This window comes from Mycteria americana, chromosome 2, assembly GCF_035582795.1.
Source record: "Mycteria americana isolate JAX WOST 10 ecotype Jacksonville Zoo and Gardens chromosome 2, USCA_MyAme_1.0, whole genome shotgun sequence".
NCBI lineage: Eukaryota > Metazoa > Chordata > Aves > Ciconiiformes > Ciconiidae > Mycteria > Mycteria americana.
The window spans coordinates 119660856-119683824 of record NC_134366.1 but is presented as its reverse complement, the minus strand read 5'-3'; the positions used below and the strand labels follow the sequence as shown (position 1 = coordinate 119683824).

At 41.8% G+C, this 22969-nt stretch overlaps 1 protein-coding gene across 1 annotated transcript; it reads left to right on the top strand.

Annotated features, from left to right (window-relative positions):
• Positions 1-374: 374 nt before the first annotated feature.
• LRRC30 (leucine rich repeat containing 30) lies at positions 375-1724 on the top strand. The gene has a single exon (XM_075495682.1). The coding sequence runs from the start codon at positions 627-629 to the stop codon at positions 1521-1523; it is 897 nt and encodes a 298-aa protein (XP_075351797.1). The 5' UTR covers positions 375-626; the 3' UTR covers positions 1524-1724.
• The last annotated feature ends 21245 nt before the right edge of the window (positions 1725-22969 follow it).

The window sequence follows — 22969 nt, the reverse complement described above, 5'->3', positions numbered from 1 at the left end:
GAAAAGTCTTTATCAGCATTTTTGCAGCATGCAAAGTTTTCTGGTGGACTTGTAACTGTTTCAGTGAAATCAGGAACATCAAAATAAAAATGATTGTGAAAATGTCCTTTAAATCTGAATTGAAATGATGGCTTCTTTGTTTGCTTGCTTTCTTCTATAGCTTACTTGTTTGTTTTTTGAAGTCACTCTTGTTAATTGTCCTGCAGCCATGGTATGTACCAGATAGCCAAGAAAGCTGACATGGTGAAGTTATATACAGCATCCTTGTGACCTTTTTGCAGTGAAGATACATATCTGTCCAATAAAGCCCAGGCCAAATGACAGTGACAGCTGCCTTGTGGCATTCAGTTTGAATTGAACAGGTTTGCTCACAAGTCAGGAGCAAGTATTTCATTACAGACTCTGCACCAAGACCAACATAAGCCCCCAAAAGTGAAACTTTCCCTCAGCAGCTATGGAAACTGCCCCGGTGGACTGAGATGCACTTCACAGGCTCCTCCTTGTCTCCTTGCTTTGACCTTCCCGCCTCCTGCAAGCTGTCATCCTCTGTTGGCATTTGCATGTTGGTGTAGCACTTGCAAGGGAAGAAAACCTCACTTCATCTCTCAGGAGGGATCCAGGGTGTTATGGGAACTGAGCACTCGAAGAACGAGGGGCGAAGGAGCATGGTTTTTCTGAGGAAAGGTCCAAAGTTGCCTGCGTGGGAAGATGCTCTTCTCTCGGGGAAAGAGCCCAAGTCGCTGCTGAAACGGGGATTGCGTTATGTCAGCTTGAGTCTCATAATGAAAGGGATGACCAGCACGCCCGACTTCTTGTGGGGACTGCCTGAGGTGCAGAAACTGAACCTTTCACGCAACCAGCTGGTGGTGATTCCTCCTTCACTGGGGAAACTGGACCGGCTGGTAGTGTTGAACTTGGGTGGCAACTGCCTCAAGTGTCTGCCTAAAGAGATTGGGCTGCTGAGGAACCTGAAGGTCTTGTTCGTCAACATGAACTGCCTGACAGAAGTGCCAGCAGAGCTCAGCTTGTGCAGGAAGCTGGAGGTTTTGAGCCTCTCTCACAACTGCCTCTCGCAACTGCCTTTGAGCTTCACCGACCTGACAAGTTTGAGGAAACTGAACCTCAGTAACAACCGCTTTGTGCAAATTCCCCTCTGCATTTTCGCACTGAGGAGCTTGGACTTCTTGCACCTCGGGTCCAACAGGCTTGAAAACATCGCAGAGAGTGTCCAGCATCTGGTCAGTTTGCAAATCTTTATCGTAGAGAATAACAACATACGCACCCTGCCACGCTCTCTCTGCTTCGTCACTGCTCTGGAGTTGCTAAACGTCGACTACAACGCCATACAGACTCTCCCGGACGACCTCTACCTGCTGCGCCGGCTGCCACGCATTGCCTGGAACCCCATGGACAAAGGGCTCCACATTGCCCACAACCCCTTGTCCCGGCCCCTGCCCGAGGTCATCGAGGGGGGGCTGGACGTCCTCTTCAACTACCTCAGGGAGAAAAAGGAGCACAACTGAGTTTCCGCTGAGCTTGGGATTAAGCCTGTCATCAAGGCTCAGTCGTACCGGAGCGCTTTCCTGCACAGGCATTTCCACTTCATAACGCTCGGATTTCGAAGACTGTGGATGGCTTTAGTAACGGCTGGAGGAAAGCAAGTAAAGTATGATGGTCTTGATTGAGCGTGTGAAGAGTAAACTTTCTAAAAATAGCCACCTCTGTAACCCTCAGTGTTGGTGTGCTCAGGTTTTTTTAGGAAAAAAAAACCAACAAACTTGTGATAAAATGTTTGCTCTTCGTTTGACAGAAACAAATTAAGGCAGACTGCTAGAAGTGCAGAAACGTGTATTTGCCAGCTATTAGGTTGGAGGAATATTAATATAAATTGGATTTACTATATGTGATTGCAGTTGCACTTTAACTCCTGCTCACTTCTTCATAAGCAGATAAACCACTACATAAACAAACACTGCTATCTAAGTGAATCTCAAGGAAAATGTTTAATTTACTTTCAGCAGTGAATATATCCTGAGCTATATTAGCTCGCAGACAGTATATTACTGGCCAGTTCAATACCGTTTGTTGTTTACCCCACAGCTGTGTGCTGGCCTCTATAAATTACAGGTGAAGATCGCCCTTGATGAGGCGATTTCCCGGTTCTTCGGAAGAAGACCCCAAACTTTCCCAAAGCCCCTAGTACCCCTCCTGAGACACGCAGCCTTTCTAGGATGCGCCACGTCAGCCGGGAGCGGCATCCACACGAAGCAGAGGAACGAAGGTGGGTCCTTATTCCCTCAAAGGAAGGCTGTCAGACGAAGTTGCTCATTACTAGATGAACAACTGCACTCCGTTCCCTTTCCCGCATCGCTGCAATTGGAGCGGTACGTCTCCTAAAGGTGAAATATTTCTTTCAGGAAAAGGCAGCATCAAACCAATCATCAGCTTAAGTAAGAGCTTCAAAAACAAATACTTCTTTCTGTGATTTTCAGTATCAGCCAGTAGCACAAAAGTCAGGTCTTATGTGGTTTCTCATATTGATCTTCTGTGAATGTCCTTCATCAAAGTTTTATCTGGTAATAAAGAAGCAGTATGAAAGAGCTGTTAACAATTTATGCAACCTGTTTTTTTTGTTCCCTCACACCAGTGTAAAACAGAAGCAACTCTGTTGAAATCAGTTGAGATAAATGCTTGTAATGGCAGTGTAAAAGAGGAATGAGCCTGTAATTCTTGAGCTAATTAAGAGTATTCAAAGCCACTTTTAAAGTGCTTCCTATCCTATGTCAAATCTCAGGAATCAATGATTACTTTCTAAAACATAATTTGCTCGAAATTATGGAAGGCTGTGGAAGGCTGATCCTGCTTCTAGTGAAGTTAATGGGCAACCCCGGCTGAGGAAAAAACTCTTCAGCAAGGGTAGAAGCAGCCCGATAACAGCAGACAATTATGTAATTCATAGGTGCATGCAAGCAAACGCAGCACCTTTGGCCACGCTAACGTTATTCAGTGCGGTATTGAACGTAGCAATGAAGAATCGGTGCTCGCAGAATAGTCCACTCCGGGGCTGCCTACCCTGATACTCTATTGTGTTGGATTGTTTTGTGTAGCATTTGTTATCTTAATCGAGAATTTCAGTGTTACGCCCAGGAATCACAGTTTCCAAGTGTGCAGTCAAGGACAAATCTTATGTTTCCAGCAAACGAGAAACCTTTTTGAAGGGCACATTTGCTCGAGCATTATGTAAACAAACAAACAAAGCAAGTAAACAAACACCAAAGCACAGTTATTTTGTGACTTTTTTTGCTTAATATATGTTTCAAATGCAAAGATATTTTATGTGTAGCTTTACATGTATTTATTTCACCCATGCAATGAGATTTATAGCAAAGTTCCAAGTTTTTTAATGAACAATACGTCTAATAAATTAATATGTGATTCAATTAGCGACAAGAAATAAAGCCGCAATTCTTTATAGAAATACCAACAGATAATTCTTGGAGCAAATTAGGCACAGATTATTAACTTTTCTAGATGTCCATTTCATGTCCCTAAGTCTGGCGTTCACGTAAATGCTGCAGTCCCGCAATAGTGCTTTGCAGGAAAATTAGATGCCTATGGCATTAATCACCTGAAAAGATTTTCCACGTATCAGTGTCCAGGATTATATGTCACCAGATAGCCTCTGATGTGATTTGACTAGAAGGGGTATGCACAGTAATTTACATGGAAGATGTGAGACTGGACTGTGTGTGTCCATTAGGATACCGCTACGGAGGGTGAGAAACAGTGCATGATTCAAGAAAATGGTCTCCAGACAGGGAATTAAAACGCAAATTTGACATAATCAAATACATCTGGAAAAGCAGTTATAATATGAAGTGCAATACCAATAATTTAAAATTCAGTTATTCAATTGAATAATAATAACCTTTTACTCAAGCTAATAAACCTTTGTAAGCCTACGGAACACATAAAAGTGCCTTTTTAAACAGAATAATAAAATTCATTGAATAAATGGTACTTTAATGTATAATTCAGATTTTACCATTAAGAAGATAATTTCTACTGAACCGCTTTAGTCTTTAGTCTTTTTAGTCTTTAGTCTGCTTGAGATTCCTCAATCAAGACCCTTATATAAATAGCTTTCTCAGAGATACAGCAAATGATCTCACATGACTAAAGGTAGTGTTCTGAATTCTTCCTCTAAAAAGAAAAGACTGTATATCACTGTTAATCTATAGAAATATGCATGAGAGGCAAATAAAGATGTATGTATTTGCATCTGAGAGGGCTCAAGATAGAGAAAGCAAGCAAGAGGCGCAGGAGGGAGATAGAAAGTGTGATGTCACGCGCCGGCCCTAGTTTTGAGCAGGGCATTAGCAAAGAATTGGCGGATCTCAGCGTTGTCATCTGATATTAGCTGGACAGACGACAGAAAAAAGGAGCTGAAATGCTGCACGGACTGTAGTCATATCTCATAACATATGACGCCAGTACCACTTCTATGTGTATATTAAATGATATGATGTTGACTTACAATCGTTCAGAGAACTATATGCAGAATGTTACACTTGTTTCTAGTATTCGCTGAAGTTTTCTCATCCTAAGCCTCACAGCAGCGTATGCATCTTTTGATGCATCTGTTATTTTTGTTGTTATTGGTGGTGGTATTCTTCAAAGGAAAGGAAAAAGTGGAATCCACTTGTGGAAAAGGATACTCTCTTGGCAGGGTGACTTTTCTATGGCTATCACTCAGAGAAGCTCTCAAAGAGCTTAGAAAAATTCTTGATGTGGACGAAACAGAGGGCAAAGCGCAAGAACAAAGTAGAAAGAACATAGCCAGGGGTCAAATGGTTGGGGTAAATGTAATATACAATAGGGCTATACAATTTGTTCTCCAGCTATCATCAAATACACTGGTGGTACAGTTGGTGAGGTGAACGGATTCCATCTATTTTTATTTTAAATCGGAAAGAAAGCTGCATTCTGTGAAAAGTTTAAAGTCTAGTCAACAAGCAAAGCCTTTGAAAACTGGAAGGTTTCAGGCTCTTGGCCTAACCAAAGTTAGTGACTTCAACCTTTGACTGAAAGGAAAACATTTTAATCTGAAGTGTTGCTGTAACACCTCACTGGAAGTTAAAGCTGAAACGTGTTGTACCTACTGCTCTGGGGCTACTGGCCAAACCTGCCACGTGGACAAATTTCCTCACACCGCTGGTGACCGGTTTCTTCCCCGAATCCCTTGCAATGTCCCAGCAGCTCCGTGGGGCACCCGTGGGCCTGTAACCTGGCCAGGAACACCAGCCCGCTGCGTGAGTGAAGCGGCAAGAACCTACACAGACCGATTTCCAAGAGGCACTGGGGTGGCATTTCAAAACAGAATTTTTCAGATTCCAGCCAAAAGCTCTTGAAATTCAGATTAAAGATTATATGATTATTATTTGGGTTGAAAAATTTGCCAACTTTTTTTTTTCCCCAACTTGCCAATATTTTCTCTGTACTTTTCTTCATTTTCACCAAACTTCCTCTTTTTTTGTCAAATTCAAGAACAGTTTCTGGGCATTTTTACTATAAGAATATGCATTCTGCAGTTTAAGCTTTTTAGGATATAAATGAATTAATTTCCTATTACTATGCGGTACCTTCAGGAAACCATATCTTTCAGTTAATATTTTTAAGAACTTTACAGTCATCATTTAAGTGAAGGAGGATGCATCTAAAAAGTATTGCGTTGATCCTGCAGAGATTTGAACACATTCTTTACTTTGCTAGGCCAGCATATTACTTGAAAAAACATATTACAGCATATAATTTCCGCAAGTAGAAAAATCATTGATACTTCAGCTTATTTCCTGAACCAAAGAAAAAAAGAAACCTCAAAGGTCTTCACCACATGAGAGATAAATAAAGGTAAATAAAGAGAGATAAAGAAAGAAAGCAAAGAAAATGAACTAATCATCTGGTCAGTATGGTTTTACCAAATTCCAAGGATAAATTTGCTGCACAACCTTCAGACGGCAGTTCTTGAGTGATTCAAGGGAGTTTTTCAGACTGCCTTGCACAGTTCTATTAAGTATAATTAAGATGGATGAAAATAATTAGATAAAAATAACAATATATAATAATTTCTAAAATGTTAAGAAAATATGCATATTATTATGTCACATGTGCTTCTGCAGTCCACACATGTGGGAGCTGAAATCCTGAAAGCGTTACAGCCAAAGGAAAACTTCTGCTGACTGTAGAAGGGCCTGCAATTATATGAGAATATATACATTTACCATTTTATACATGGCAAAAACAAGACTTAAAAACTCAGTAGATGTTTAAATGGTATGGGGCTTTAGGTATACTGGGACAGAGGTACACTTTGATACTCACACATGGAATAAGTCTGGAAATCCTTTTATAAAATTGCATAGTGCTTCCTCTGTACAAGTAAGAGGCAGAATAATAATTATAAAAGTTGAAAAAAGAGACACTGAAACAGCTCTCCTTGGAAATGTATTAGGTTATCGGAACACCCTGAATATTCCAAAAGGAAATCAAATTCATATAAAGATTTTTTAACAGTGGGAATTACATAAGAAATGTTTTTTCTCCCTCCCAGCAATCCAGAGAAAAGCAGACTGCTGACATTATTACTTTAAAATTCTTCTTTCATCCCCCACCCCCATTGATTCCCTGCATTTATCTGTGGCGTAACAAGGGCCAACCAGCTCTCAAAAACCATCCCTCAGCACTGCCTTCTGCAGCCCAGCGGTACCAACAGCATCCTGCGCCGGTACGGCCGCCTACCGCACCGGATTACTTTGCAGGGTTTAGCGACAAAGCCTGAAATTTATACTCCAATGTACATGGAGTCACGTCATGCATGGCTAAAAAGGTGGTTTCCAATGAAGCAGGAAGTGTAGCAACAGCTTCAGAAAAGGTCACTGCAAATTATGCTGCCTCGTAAAGTGAGCTTACCCAGGCAGACCCAAAAGAAGACCAAAGGGCAGAGCTTTATGTTTTTCTAGGGCTCAGAGGAGTTTCAGACACCGTAAATTCATTGAGGGACAGCCTGGTTTTAATTTCCACTTCCCAGACATTAAAAAAAAAAAAATTCCCTTTTCTTTTTTGATACAAATATTTAAGGGAAATATACGTTGCTCTGTTTTCTTCCTCATCTCCAGCCTTTGCAGCAGGGGCGTGTTCACAGAAGCAACAAATTGCTTTTTCCCTCCTGCAAAGCCAGTGTTGCCAGGTGTGGGTGGGTGTGAAAATGTACCGAGGGTCCAATCTCTCACCTGCCACGCAAGGAGGGTAGGACGGGGGAGGCTGGCAGGCTCCACAACCACCGGTCATGAGATGGATAACCTACCCAAAACAGGTGGTGTGCTCACGACACCAACTTTATGCCCCTGCCTTAGAGGTTTCAGACAGTGGTTAGTCTCCGGACACTGTTTCCATGGTTGACAGAGATGGATGCATTATTCCTGGGATGCACCGGGAAAGGAGTGTTGCCGAAGTGCCCCATGTTGTCCCCGGGTCTCTCCCCACTGGCCAGAGAGAGCCCCAGGACATCTGCAGCCTAATTTAGGCATCTGAAGCAAGGTCAGTGAAGCTGTAGGGTACAAATACCTTCCTTCGCCTGGCCTTGCCTCTGCAGCGTGTGTGCACAGGACTCTCTCTCAATATAGGACAGCAGTCAGACTTGCTGAGAAGGGTTAGAAGATACATCAGAGAAACACCAACACACCTACAATGCCCTGTGCCAAATGCTTTCAATGGCAGAAAAACCTTTCTCCCTAGCTATTAAAATGCTCCACCTCAAAACAAGGGTAAGCAGGACACATTTAAAAGAAGCCTCTGTAGTTTTTAGAAACAGCATTCCAAAACCAGCTAAAAGAAATTACCACGTGAGTAACAGCAAACTGTTACAGTAAAAAATCACTTCCATCTGGAAAACAAAGTTATTTGCAGTATACTTCCCTTGCTTGTTCATTGTCCTTTTTTAAAAAAAAACGTAACGGAAGTCTCTGTATGTATATACGGTTTTTTGTACTGGTCTGTGCATGTATATGTATTTTCCCTATAGGGAACAACAGAGGCTATTAGTGGTTCCTAAATTGTTTGCCTGGGTAAGCAGACAAGTCTCTCTGGCACAGAGTAATATAGTGCCCTGTGAATGGCACTGATGGGAGAGCTGAAGAATGCAGAAGAATAAAACCTTCACTTTGGGAAATTCATTCAATCGAGTGTGACTCGGTTAAGATAATGCCTTTCCATAGCCATTTCCCTGTGCAAGGGTCCTGTATATCTTTCAGCACGCTTACCTTCTCTTTCCAGTTGGAAAATAACACTGTAAAGAATAGATTGTAATGTGGTGTTTGTGTGTTCTGTCCACATACAATTGAAGTTACCAAGATACTAACCTTGAATTCAATTCATTAAAAAAAAAATCCCTCTGAGCATGTGTGTGTCTGTGCATTTGTGCGTGCCTATGTTTGGAGGTATTTGGGAGGTTTTCACAATGCTTTGCAATGTAGTATCTGAGGAATACATGTCAGCTCACTGAAAAGTAACATATTCCACTGCAAATAAAATGCTGGTAATTTAACATCAAAGCAGGACTTAAAACACATGGTGGTAAACTACTTTGCTTTTGAATTTCTTGTACATTAGCTTTTCTGAGTGTTTTTCAGTGTTAGATATCACAAATTTCATTGGGACTTTTATTAAGCAATGTGGGGATTTAAAATATGGAAGAATTCATATTTCGTCATTCTTTTATTGATCAATAATCATACAAGCAGATACATTCATTTTCTGTTAGTCACTAAAAGTGTAGTAGCTCTTGCAGTGAACTATTTGAAATGTATTCTTTAGCCCATTAAAGAAGAAAAGAAGTTAAATTCTACACAGCCTGATCTGTCTAAGAAAATGTATAGATCTGACAGCAAACTGAATACTTTTGGAGTTCAGTTTGGCCTGGATGTTTGTAGAAGGCTCAAATGGAAAAGTTTAGAGAATTTTCACACCCGAATGTCTGGGCTACTCCTAGAGGCAGGGCGTGAAACACAGCTGGTTCAAAATTTAGTTTGACTTCAGAAGAACCTTAGTAGTTGGTTGTTTATCAAAAGCTGATGTGTATGTTTTAACCCTCCCCTTCAATCCCCATATTTTATTTGGATAAGTTAATATAATAGTCTTTACTATGAGTCTTGATAGCCTCTTCTTACACTGTGTGAAAACATAAAACCAGTGTCTCACAGACTTCTGGTCCTACATTTTCTAGTCCTGCTTGGAGGACCAGGGGTTGCTCTGGTCTAAATGATCCACCAGGGCTTGGAGAACAGAAAGCAAATGAATGCTCTTAGTTAGACTTGGTAAGTTTTCAGTTTCGCAAAGCCCGTATCAGGGGCAGATTTGATTTATTTCTCATTTGGCTCAAAGTCATGAATTTACAGCAGTTAAGATGTTTCATCTTCCTTGGACTGGCATGCAGATATTAGAGTGCATGAGTAAGAAAATTCATCCAGCGTGTCCAAATCCTCGTAAGGACTAGCCTTAGGGGAGGATGTGGAAATTCACTAGGGACTCAGAATTCTCTCTGGTGTATCAGGTGTCCATTAGAGAGGCTATTTAATGTTCTTTAGCTAGGCTAATATGTTGCAAAGCAGTGACATTTCAAGACTTATCCGTGAAGATAATAGCTCTTCTCAGTAAGTAATTTTCACATTTACATCAATTTAGCATAGTCTAGATTTGGATAAAGGTAAGCATCTCTTTTCTCTTGCCAGTGTTGCCAGGGTGATGAGTCATCAAACTGGGATTTCTGCAACAGTCCCCCGTCTCTCTCGTACTCCCCAAACCAGCAGCTGGCTGTTCTGAGCAGGACTTAGGTTTGTGTGCGTATTCAACAACAAATATACAGCAGAAATGCCCCACGTTTGCCTTGTCACAGTTCATGCTAGCAACAGTACCTTTTAAAATATCAGATAAATAATAAATATAAGGGGGGGCAAGAGGGAAAGAATTGCCACTTCAGAGGCTACTGCTAGACATCTAGTCACTTTAATAAGAAGCCAGGACAGCTGATGTACAGTTTCTTCTATACTAGCTATCTGCATTTTCCCATTAATTCTGTTGCCTTTTTATTTTCATTTGTCCTTCCCCCTTGTTTTATTATGTTCTCTCTTTTCTATTGCTACGCACTCTCCTTCCTTTTTTTGTTTTGCCTCTTTGTTTCTTATTAACGAGTTTCAACATTTTTAATTAAAGTTGGCTGCTTGACTGATGCCAGTTCAACCCTCCTTTTCTGAATTTGCCCTCCAAAACAAGTTAATCATTAGCAGAGGCCTGTCTTCATCAACTACACAGAGGGACAGCAAAAAAAAAAAGAAGAAAAGAGAAAAAAAGAAAAATAACAAATAGAATAAGTGAAAAATAGTGAAGAAGCCTCAGGAAGCAGTAACTGGCCTGAAAAGCAGAATATACTTTGCACTTAGTGGCATTTTTCTGTGCCCCTGTACCTCATAAATCCTCAGTCTCTAATACAATTCTAGATGGACATTTATGTTAACCAGCTACTGAAGGGCTATTGCAAATATTAAAGGCATAGGAAAGAGTCTACACATCTGTGAACAAACAAGAAGTCCTGTCCTTGCCTGACTTATTCTCCAGAATCCCCTCCTGTTCCCAGTGAAGCTCTACATAAATTCACTGCCTCTGTTACCTGTATTTTGGAAGTGAGGAGTTTCGGCCCCCCTGGTTGTTATATTGCTACAGCATGATTTAGAAACATATAAAAGCAGGAAGATTCTCTTGTCTAGCCCCATATTTTGCCACGTGCTGTAGATGGTGAGATTTATGTCTAGTTCTCCGTTTCTGTTGTAAAAACATGCCCGCCTCACTCCCTTTCACCCGTGTGTAATACACTCCGACTCTTTGGTGTCAGTCCTTTAAAAGGGAAGCTGCAGTCTGAGGCTGGAGCAACGATGCGTAGCCACAATTACAGAGAGCAGTAACAATTCCGCTGTTCACAGAGAGGTACTTACTTTAACTTCAGGACAGGAGGAAAAAAGGTAGGATAAAGAAAGGGAAGACAACGGGATCCAGTAAAGAAGCACAAATTTCCTTGCCTGGTTTGGACCTAGCTGATGTGCATGTGCGGTGTGAAGCTCAGCACTGCCCTGCCATGACTGTCAGGTGATTTTGGGGGGGGGGGCTCTCCTTGCATGGGGTACTCAACCCGGCAAAGCAGGACCAAGGGAACTGCTCCTACAAGCCTCACCTCCCATTGAGTACCGTGGGAAGTGTAGGCATGCAGAAGTGAAGAGGGCTGGACCCGGTGTACACAAGGCATTAGGGTCTAAGATACGGTAACAGCATAATAGTATAGTTTATCCACTAGTTCTGGAAGGAATCAATCAGGGCTGAAAACCATGTTGTTGCTTACTGCTGGGTGCCTGAAGGTGCGTCCAGCTCCATGGAAGGTGCTGCTGCATCAGTTTTGCATTTCAGGGAAGGATACAAAAACTCTTCTGCCTCCGAGGAAAACCTGTTTCAGGATCCATAGAAACTCAGAGATCTGAACTGACTACGACTATCGGTTTTAAAGTCCCTTCTCATCCTGACACCACAAAACATAAATCAAACCACTGTACAGTATCACTGAACAAATGCAGTTAGAGTCTTATTACATAAAAGCAGGCCAATAATATGACTGGAAGGGCATTTTAATACATTATACTTGTAACTTGGTAGTTTGATGTCAAATATATGAAATATTAAGCAAGATATAATAATTCCTCTAGTAATGTAAAAACGTTCACATTTTTAATCTAGAGATCTCACTGATGAGGCATGATTGTTCAACATCCTAGAAGGCAGCTTTCTAAATTATGCTATTCCCCATGGCAAGTGAAGGACAGATCATAGACTTAATGGAAGGAGCATTTTCGTTTTCCCTGTTGAACAATGGGATTTACATTTCAGCCCTCCAGCAAGCAGAGTTACTCATGATACCTTCTAAATTAGTACCACCTCATAAGTTGCACCCAGGGTACCTCCTAAATTAGCAAGTAATACATTTAGGAATCCCTGAAAGGCTTATTATCTCCTGTCTAATATATCATTAGCACTGTATATAATTTCTGACACAGTGCGCCCACCCCTTCTTCTAGTGAAAAATTCCCATAGGTGTGCTGGTTTTGGCTGGGATAGAGTTAATTTTCTTCATAGTAGCTAGTATGGGGCTATGTTTTGGATTTGTGCTGAAAACAGTGTTGATAACACAGGGATGTTTTTGTTACTGCTGAGCAGCGCTGACACAGAGTCAAGGCCTTTTCTGCTCCTCACCCCACCCCACCAGCGAGTAGGCTGGGGGGGCACAAGAAGCTGGGAGGGGACACAGCTGGGACAGCTGACCCCAACTGCCCAAAGGGACATTCCATGCCATATGATGTCATGCTCAGTATATAAACCTGGGGGAAAAAGAAGGAAGGAGGGACGTTTGGAGTGATGGCGTTTGTCTTCCCAAGTAACCATTACGCGTGATGGAGCCCTGCTTTCCTGGAGATGGCTGAACACCTGCCTGCCCATGGGAAGGAGTGAATGAATTCCTTGTTTTGCTTTGCTTGCGTGTGCAGCTTTTGCTTTCCCTATTAAACTGTCCTTATCTCAACCCGCGAGTTTTCTCACTTTTACTCTTCCAGTTCTCTCCCCCATCCCACTGGGGGGGAGTGAGCGAGCGGCTGTGTGGGGCTTAGCTGCCGGCTGCAGTTAAACCACGACAACAGGTTAAATAGGGCATTGTAAAGGCCCATTTCTGGCTTCCCCTTATACTTCTGTATCTGCAGAGGAATTAAGGCTAACTGCAAAAGAATAATTCCCCTGGCCTTTCAGTTTATGTGCTTTTGTAGCCACAGAATAACAGCAGAATTGCCGGTCCATTATGTTATCATTTCTATTTGATGGTATAAAAGTAAATGCTATATTCATAACCCCATCTCCAGATGAAAGAGAGCTGTCATTCTAAGGTTAGGATATTTGCTTCTGGTCCCAAGCCCTCCTGGCTGGTTTAGATACTTAGGCTGCTGCAGCCATCTCGGAGCTGCTCATGCACCCCTGGGTCACCGCTCAGGGTAGCGGCAGAGAGGGAGAAGAAATGCTGATACACAGTTCCCGTTGGGAAGTAGCTGCTCATTAATATGCTCTCAGGCTGTCATACTTTGAGATGCTGGTCAAAGGTGTTTGCAAAGCTGGAAATCAAGAAATGTTCACCTCTTCAGCCTTGTCTGTGCTAACAATTTAACTCGTTGCTGACAAAACACATCAGCAGCTGGAGTAGCTGGAGCAGTGCTCACACAGGTTTAGCCAGAGCATGGAGATACTGCTAACAGCTTAATACATCCCCCCCAACCCTCGTCTGAGTTCCCCCGCTGTCTGCTTCTAACACAGAGCATGCCTGTGGCACCGGGATCCAGTTGCTTCAAAAGGCTTCGTTCGCTTAACATCAGTGTCAGATGCCTTCATCCCAAGTAGAGGGCTGCTGGCAGCAGAAAGCTGTTTCTAGGCAAACTGGATCCCTGCAGGCATTTGCTGTGACAAAGGCGCCTGAGACAGGGCATGGCCATGGCTGGCAGGGGTTACAGCGATTCCTCACTTCCCCGAGGCGGTTCCCACAGCCGTCGCTTCCAGCAGAGGCCTCGCTGACCCTTAGCAGGTGTAAGGCAGAGCAAAGGCTGAATCTTCTGACTTCAGAAGCAACGTCCATCACTGTATTTATTTAGTTTGTATTGCGCTAGCTAGAAGAACTTGCATCTATGAGCTTTTAATAATGTTCTTAACTGCAGCTAATAAGCATGGCACAAAGATGCCCATCGTCTTCTCGGAAATGGGCAGCCACGAATTTACACAATAGGAGGGTGGGGTTTTTTTCAGACTCACAAGAAGACATGTATTTCTTTCTGGAGATACCTTCCAGCTGCTCAGTGAGGTGACAAAGAAACAAATCCATCTACAGACTCTCTGTTACTTCTTTTATGAATAGCCACCACTTGCGTTATAAACATTTTAACAAAGACACATTGAGCTAAATTTAACCCTATTACTTTGATGAGTTTAGTCCATTGACTTTGTGGAGGAAAATACAGAGCTGAGTCTTGTTTTTGATTAAGCTCACGAATACAAAGAACTCACTCAAAAATCGCCACTGTGGGACCTCAGCCAGCAGAGGCCCATAACCAAATAATGGGAACTTGTTATCACTCTTTGATTATAAGTATCTGTTGGCTAAATATGCACAAAATGAGTATCTCTTATTTTTAACAGATAATCTTGTTGCATCTATTTTTAAAGTACAAAGACTCCACTCTCCATTTTTGAAGGTCCTACTAACTAACTTAAATATGGTAGATTGAATTCCAGAATGACTAAATTTGATTTGTAATGAGAATCAGATCAACAGATTTTTTCTTATCTCAATGCAAATGTCCTTCATCTATGTGAATTAGGAGTCTCAGTCAACTCTGAGTTGACTCTCACAAAGTCCCAGAATTCAATTTCCTGAGCAGGAGACAGTATAGATTAGTTTGATTTATAATAAATTTCAACCCTCCCAAGGTAGCTACTGCCAGCAGTGTCTCCTCTTTCAGAGCTATAGATCTTAAAATATAGGAGTCAGATACTGAAATTAATAATTAATGTGAAGCCTCCAGATCTTATAGCTATTCCAATCTGAAGTAATCATATAATGTTCCAAGAAGCCAAAAAAGAGACAGAAAGAAAGTCACAAGAAATGCATCCTTGATCCAGCCTATGTGTGCTAAGGCAGTGATTCAGGCACTTTAGTGATGGAGTGTGCGTTCATTCATTACCAGTAGAGACTGGGATTCATATTTTGAACCCATGCAGGAGCTGACTTCAGTTCTTGGAGTTCAGCTCTCATCATAGCAAACACTTCATCACAAGTTTTATGCCTTTCTGAAATTCAAATTTGTACCCTTGATTGCAAAGATCAGGTCTGCAGTATGAAGCATCTCTGAGTTACCGCAGAGCATCTGTTGCCCCAGAATCCCACACTGCCTAGTTCCAAAAGCCTCGCCTCCACACGTCGTTAATGAGTCTAGGAACAGTAGCAGAGGACATAGAGGACAGCTTGGAAATCTACAAATTAACAGAAACCCGAAGTTTAACACCCACAGCAGACAAATCACAGGGATTCTGTAGCACACGTGCAAAAAGAATAGGTGCCTGAGCAATGGTCTAATGAGGAAAATGAGTAGATGCTGGAGTATGTCAAGAATAGCCTTTTGACTATAAACATTTTTAAAGAGGGGTGTCCTAACATGGGGAATATTTTTAATGGGACCTATTAAATATAACACCGCGGGGGCTAACAATGTTAGACTATCCATCCTGCAACATGTCCTTAAGGAGTAAGGTAAGCATCCCGAGGGAAGTCATAGGACAGACTTTTGGGGACAGACTTTTTAGCAGGGCTTGTAGCAATAGGACAAGTGGTAATGGTTTTAAACTAAAAGAGGGTAGATTTAGACTAGATATAAGGAAGGAATTTTTTACAATGGGGATGGTGAAAAACTGGCACAGATTGCCCAGAAAGGTGGTAGATGCCCCATCCCTGGAAACATTCAAGGTCAGGTTGGACAGGGCTCTGAGCAACCTGATCTAGTTGAAGATGTCCCTGCTCATTGCAGGGGGCATTGGACTAGATGGCCTTTAAAGGTCCCTTCCAACCCAAACCATTCTGTGGTTCTATGATTCTATGACAGGGAATCACCTTATCAAAACTCCATTCTTACTCTGTCCTGGATATGTTTTGGGGGGAACTCTTTAAAAAAGTAAAGGTGTTTGAGTAAAGGCTAAAAATATTAGATGCGTAAACATGGATGTGTGGATTACAGACTTAAATCCACCAGAATTGTGCACGGAGTGGCTACACCTGTATTTTATGAGTTCTGTCAGGTTCAATCTTTAGAAATGAGTTTTGAGAGCTACTGATGAAAGGCATTATAAAAATTCATAATATTGATTAGACTTTTCTGTTATAATTGCTGTGAAAAAGACTGTGCACAAAAATATGGATTGAAACCAACACCAGATTTGCACCAGTAACAGAAAGCCCTTTTACAAGGTGACAGAAATACATCATAGAAAAGAGATTGGACAGCAGCTGCTTGGTTGCTTGCACATTCACGATGTATGTCTCACTGACAGACTGATCCTTCACCGAGTGTCTGAGCACGGGGTCCTGCTATGCCAAGAGAGAAAGCGGTTTTTTTAATGGGCAATGTCTCTAATAAGGACAGTCCATACAATGCTTTTTCAGGATGCTTGCATACACATTTGGGTACAAAGGCTGGGCCGGAGGAAAGTCTGGGTTTCATCCTGCCCGCCTCGGCTCAGTGCTGCATGGAGGCTCTCAGCTTTGCTGCCATCGCTGCAGCAGAGCAGGAGACAGCTAAAATCAGCTTGCTTCCATAGGGGAGCACGCAGCAGATGGCACTGTTGCTTTGGCAGTCCTGCATCAGTCTCTTTTTTCCCTTTGTAGGAAGTCCCAGGTACATTTTTCCTTCCTACCCTCCAGCTTTCCGTGGGATTTTACCCCATTTTCTGTGATCTGGTCCATCCACACCCGAGCACGACGCTGCAGCGCCGGGGTCCCTCGGTGCGAGCATCGCCTCCTGGGCAGCCCCGCATCCACCCCGCGCCTTGCTTAACACCACACCGACTTCTAGCAGTGGCTTTATGTAGGGAAAACCTTGCATTTGCATAATAATTTATTCCCATTGGTTCCCTTGTATGCCCAATTTAATTAGTTTGTAACATTTCAGTAGTGTTTTTCTCAGATGTTAATAGCATGTTGGGGAAGCCAAGCACGTTTCTGCCATGTCTTTTCACTTGCAGCGCACACGGACTTTTATCTCTTTCCATAACTTTGTCTCAGTGATGTTTTTCATTTGGTTTTTCATGCTAGATGCCTTGATACTTATCTCTGTTCATTTTATAACCCTTATGCCAAACAATTTTTTAAAAGGCTAATACTTCTGGGTTTCCCTTACCCCTTTATCATCAGTCATTTAGATGTTAAATTAGTTTAGACTTTCCTAGATGTGTTTTAATTAGAGAGATACTTGTTTATTTACCACTAGCTGCATATGCATGAGCTGGCTTTTTAACGCAGTCCTATCCTGAAAGCTGCTGAAAGCTTCCACTAAAATCAACCAGCATCAAGGCAACCGGAAACTTATCGGAGATTTAGTCATTAAAAAAAATAACTGAGGAATTGCAACCGCTTTATGTCTATCCTGGCAAACGCTTACCCAAAAAGGACTCTGCCCTGTTAAAAAGCGTAGGCTTGGTGCCAAAACGTGTAACCCTGAGGTGCCTGGCCAGCTGCGTGGAAACCGAACCCCATCATTTGGCACCATTTCTGCAAAAAAAGAGTTTGGTGTTTCAGGTCATGGAGGTGAGTGTCCCACAAGGGGAATGGGAGCTGCCTAGTGCAGTTAATAGGAAACCCTGGGCACAGAGGGGTGTCTGGATCGCACGCCCCAGCTCAGGTCCTGTTGCCTGAACCAAAGTTGCAGGCAAGATCTGCTGTGCCCCTGGATCCGACAGGTCGGACTCTTGCCTGAGAGTAGCGACCCACATTTCTTCTCTGCTTGAGCTGGACACGGATCACTGTTTTTCTCTAGGACATGGGAGGAACATGAGGTGTGGGTGCTGGCACGTACTTTGTATTTGTCCGAGAAGTAGGAAACCTTCCCCCCAGGCTGAGATTGTTCATACCTATTTTTACATCTTCCTGTGGAACTGGTGGAATAGTAGAGGAAAAAAAAAAGAGACTTTCATGGAAGGTACAATACCAAAGCAAGCCTGACTTGCGATCCTGGAAATTAGGGCCCCCTCAGGTGGTTGAGGCATTGCTTTTCTTTGGACCCCAGCTTCCCAGTACTTTGGGTCAAAAAGGAGGTACTTGGTAAAGGTGCCACCAGGATTAAGTGACTGTTGAGTGCCAAGTGCATAGTCACAGTTTTGAAATTAAGCACTAAATCCCATTTTGGTAACTAAAGTTATGTCTACGCTGTGGAAGTCAGGAGTCCTTCCCACCTTCTGTTCTTGAGGAAGATCATAATCATGTACTGCTGCCATTTTGAGACAAACCTTGCTGCCCACCATCCTTTTGCAGAGTCCCTTTGTGCCCCAAATTTCTTGCAGGGTGATGCAGTGAAATTCAGCATATCCCAGTCTAGATCTGGGGGCACAAGGATTACTGAAAGTACTGCCTTCCACTTTTGCCTTGCAGCTTTGAGCTAGAAGCATATTTGAACCCCAGCAATTTAAGATAGATAGACTTTTGTGTCCATCTGAAGCCCACATGTCTTCCAGAATTATAAATCTAAATGAGCCTTAAGGCAAGAATGATAAAACGTAATCCTTGGGGATGCACATGGGAGCAACGGACTGGCTGAATCAGGAATACCCATGACTGTGGGTGCAGGGGCTTCCCGGCTGCTAGGAGAATGGAAAGTATAGTTCTGGTGTGAAATCCTAAAAGACTGTGGTGCCCTCTTGTCACCCTGTAAGTGTTCGGTCCTTTTGTTTGTTATAGGAGTTAACTGACATTGAGGGATTTAGAGAATGAAAGAGCTATCGTTAGGTCCTCCCTTCAGTTCTCCTAAAAGTGCAGGATTGTTCCTTACAGCACAGAAATGTTCACCACCTTTAGGCAAGAAGTGTTGCCCTTTTGGTTTGTTTCTGGCTGCGTTTAGCATCAAAATTAATCTTACTATGAAAGCAATCTCAAGAAAAAATTGCGTGTGTGTGTTTTCTAGGAGAATGAACACGAAAGAAAAATCAGGCAAAACAAAGCACAATAAATGCAAAAACTGTAGACTGAATTATGTAATCCTTACTCACATTAATATTAACTGGAACTATCCACATAAGTAGATGTTGCAAAAGCAAATCAGTATCTCATAGGCTTGCTTTTGTTCGAAGACAGCTGGAAAACAATGTATTCTTTAATGACATATGCATGTTAATACAAATTGTATACTCTCCACTAATCTAATACTCATGAAATGAGCACATCCATCATGGAAATTAAACAATAACTTCTTACTTGAGCAAATTCTGCAATGAATATGTTACAAAAATAATTAAGAGACAATGTCAATTGGCTAGAACTTTATCATAAGAGAATGGTCTCCATTTGTGAGATTAAAAAAGCCCAAGACAAATCAAGTTATAAAATAAAGTCGCAGGCATGTTTTTTCAAACTACAAGACATATTCTTTGACAACATTTTATTATAGTGATATTGTTTCTATTAAATCAATTGATTGAGGGATGCTTTAGACAGCTGACTGACAATTGTTCTCTGTAACATTTTGGAAAATCTAGGTCTTGATTAGCTTCAAGAACAATTTTTTTTTTCTCCTAGCCAATAGTCAGCTCTACCAATAAAATAATAATTTCTTATTAATGTGCTATATGTTTTTGGAGAAGGAGGCTATTTGATTTCTTTATATAGCCAATTAGACGTGACAAGGCATGCTTTGAATACATCACCACCCACTCATTTCTTCAGCAATGTCCATAAGAAAGGAATAAAAGAGGTATTTTCAAGCATCAAAAAACCCTCTTGCTAATGTTTGTTTTCAAAGACAGGAAAAGGTCGGTTTGGTTCTTATCTAATCTCAAGCTTTTCCTTGGGGCAGAAAACATTGATATTTTCATTCCTCTTAGGTATACCGGATTTTGCCACATTTTCTTCATATTGGCTGAATAGACTGCCTCGTCTCCTGCACTGCAAAGACAGGCAATGTTCTGCAAAAATACAAAATGCCTAACAGCCTCTGGGAATCTGCACAGAGCTGGAAGCCAGCGTTTAACTCTCAATTCTGCCAAGTCTTGTTTATGTTTCCTAGTAGTTCCCAGCCTTTGTTTTAGACCTACAGCTGCCATTCTAGGAAGCTATCAGCTTTTAGTCCCTGGTTTTACAAATAATTTAAGAGAGAAGTTGCACAGGTTTACTTCACATAGAGGTGGAGCCAGAAATCCGTATTCAAATTGTCAAAAGCCCTGATGTGATCAGAAAGTATAACACCATGCAGAAATCAGAGTACTGGCTACGAGAAACACAAGTTCATTTCTCTGCCATAGCCGGTGAAAATCAAACTCTAATTTTTCATCTCACAGAGACTCCTGCTACATGGCCAATTTAAGCTGATTGCATGGAATAGCTAGGGAGAAACAAAGCCGGAAAGCCTTAGTGCTTGTTGGTGGAGATGTTTCACCTTGAACAAGAGTTTCACGCACCTGAGAGCCATTAGCAAGAAACCTCTTAGGTAGATCCCTTCACCTCACTTCTAGGTGACCATGTAGGTGCTTCTGCATGTACAGGTGGGCTCTTTTGTGCTCACTTTTCATCTTCTCATTGCTTTTTGTGTGTGATGGTATTGCTTCAACAGCAAGGGGAAAGGGACCTTCCACCCCAGATTAGTTTATGAGCTAGGCCAATCACTCCTTTATCAGGGTCACAGCAGAGGAGTGAACTGAACCTTGGTTTCTAATTTTCAAGGTGAGAGCTTTCAGCCTTAGGTATACAAATGGAAAGGGAGCAGCTTAATCTCTTTTTAAGGAGAACTAGTGAGTACTCTAGGTCGTGTAGACAGGCAGCTCTGGCTAATGACAACTGGTACTTTCAGACCCATCTACCACATCAAGCTCCTCACACGTGGGGAGGTGGTAGGCACAAGTCCCAGCAGCTTGCAGAGTTTTGATGTCTCTGAGATCTGATGAAGGTGAGCCCTTGCTAATTGCTATTTGCACTTAAATCCAAGCTGAAGTTTAGATCCAAGCTGAAGCAATTATTCCCTTCTCCAGATGTTGTGAATGTTCTGATTGATGATATAAATGCCATTAGCAATAAGGATTTTTGGTTTGGGTAGGTTTTTTTAGATAGCAGTGACAGTTGTACACAATGAATGATTTGACTCATTATTTTTACTTTGACGTCGTCCTTAAGTGTAGCTATAAAAATGCATTTTACCTCTTTTAGAATACAGACCTAATCTTGCTTTCATTTAAGTTAATGGCTAAATTGCTATTGACTGTGGTGGGAAGAGCTCTATGCCCCTATATATTTAACTGCTGTAAAGTAATTGCTTCACTGTATGGATCAGTGTTTGTAATACAGGATTTAAGTTAATAATCCTTTTTATATTGCTATATATGTGAAAAGCAAACTTATAGTACAGAAATAATATGGTTAGTGTTGGCAATATGAAAGATTAAATCATACAACTTACATTTTTCCATAATAAACGTGCAGATTCTAATTAGAATTAGAACTAAAGTGAGCACTGTCTATGGATTTATCTTAACTCACAAGGATTATCGTCTGCTTTAGAATGTGAATGCAGCTTTTATAAATTGAAAAGAAATAATGAACTTCCAGGTTGATTGAAGCTGTCAGAGTAACTGGGGCAAGTTAGAGCTTGAAGCCCATTGGCGAAGCGGGTTTTAAAAATATATCCTTGCTTATCTTAACTCACATTCTGCCTCATTTGATAGGCTCCGGGCTTCACCGCTGCGGAGGAAAAGATGTGGTACATCATGTTTTGAAGAACATAAGCAGATTTGATAGAAGTCTGGAAGTAAGGACATACTTTCATGAAAATGCAAATTTAAGACTGCATGGATTTCACTCCCATCTCTTAAGCAACCATCCTGAACCATCTTCTTTTGGAAAAAACACCCATTGCAGGTAAGTTCATTGTTATCAGTTTGGATTCTGAGTTTTCTTGAATCAAGAAATACTTCTGAATTTCTAACAAGCCTGCAAAATATTTGGTAATGTTGCACAAGGCTATTGCAAAGGTGCAAATCAGTTTACACAGTATTACTTGTGTAGTAAGAGCAAGCATATATTTGGCATCACAAACCTGAAATAAGTTATTATTGAGGTCATAGGGCATTAGTAGATCAAGTGTCTGGCAACAGAGACAATATTTCCCTGTTCAGTTTGCTACATAAGTCAATATGCTGTCTAGTAGATAAAGTGCAATCAGAGTGTAACTTAGTCAACATAAAAACCCCTAAAACACACTGGAGCTAGTTATCTAGAGACTTCCACAGCTGAACCTCCCATTTCATGGGAAGGAAGTAGCTCTGGTTTATGCTGCCACCGCCAAAACAGAGGACAACCACACAACACTGAACTACTCATTAGCACAGGCAGTGGTTTACCAGCAAAAACACTCAAGCACATATTGACTAGGGAATATCAGGAGCTATTACTCCCACCCCTCTTCTATAGCACAGTCACTACTCATGTTCAATCGGTGCTGCCGTTTCCTTGTGCCCTGCACTGGGGAATACACCTGAAGAAGCACCCTTGAAGAAAAAATTTGGCTGTGCCCATGAAATGAATGACCTCCTCCTCTTGCCCCTCGTGTAAATGTAGAAGGTGAAGGTGCCATGGGATCATGCAAGGATGGGGTTGCTGGCTCTGCATACCGCTCCCTGTATACTTCAGCTTGGGGATGCTGGTTTCTGTGAACATGCTTCTTAAAAGTAAAACACATCTCTAATGCTCTCTGGCTTGCATATATGTCTCTGACTGGTAATTAATAAGTAATTACCCAGTCAAAAACTGGTAAGGACCACAGAGCCAGCCTTTATTAGAAGTGTGTATGTCTAATTGCAAAACATAAACCTCTGAGATGTGACCAAACCAAATTTCCTGCCTCTCCCTCCCTTAAAAAAAAAACAATTTGTTTTCTCAGCAGTTGAAGAGCTCTCACAGCAGAGTTGGGAATGCCTCCCTTTCCCTTCCTCCCTCCCTCCCAAAGCTGTAGACTGACAATTAGGGCATGTCCTAAGACATGAGACACTCTTCAAGCTTGGGGGTGGGAGGGAAGGTATTGCTTTTGAGAAAACATCTTCTGCT

Bases quoted from the DNA above. Each gene is read 5' to 3' on its own strand.
- LRRC30 (XM_075495682.1), top strand. From the start codon at position 627: ATGGGAACTGAGCACTCGAAGAACGAGGGGCGAAGGAGCATGGTTTTT.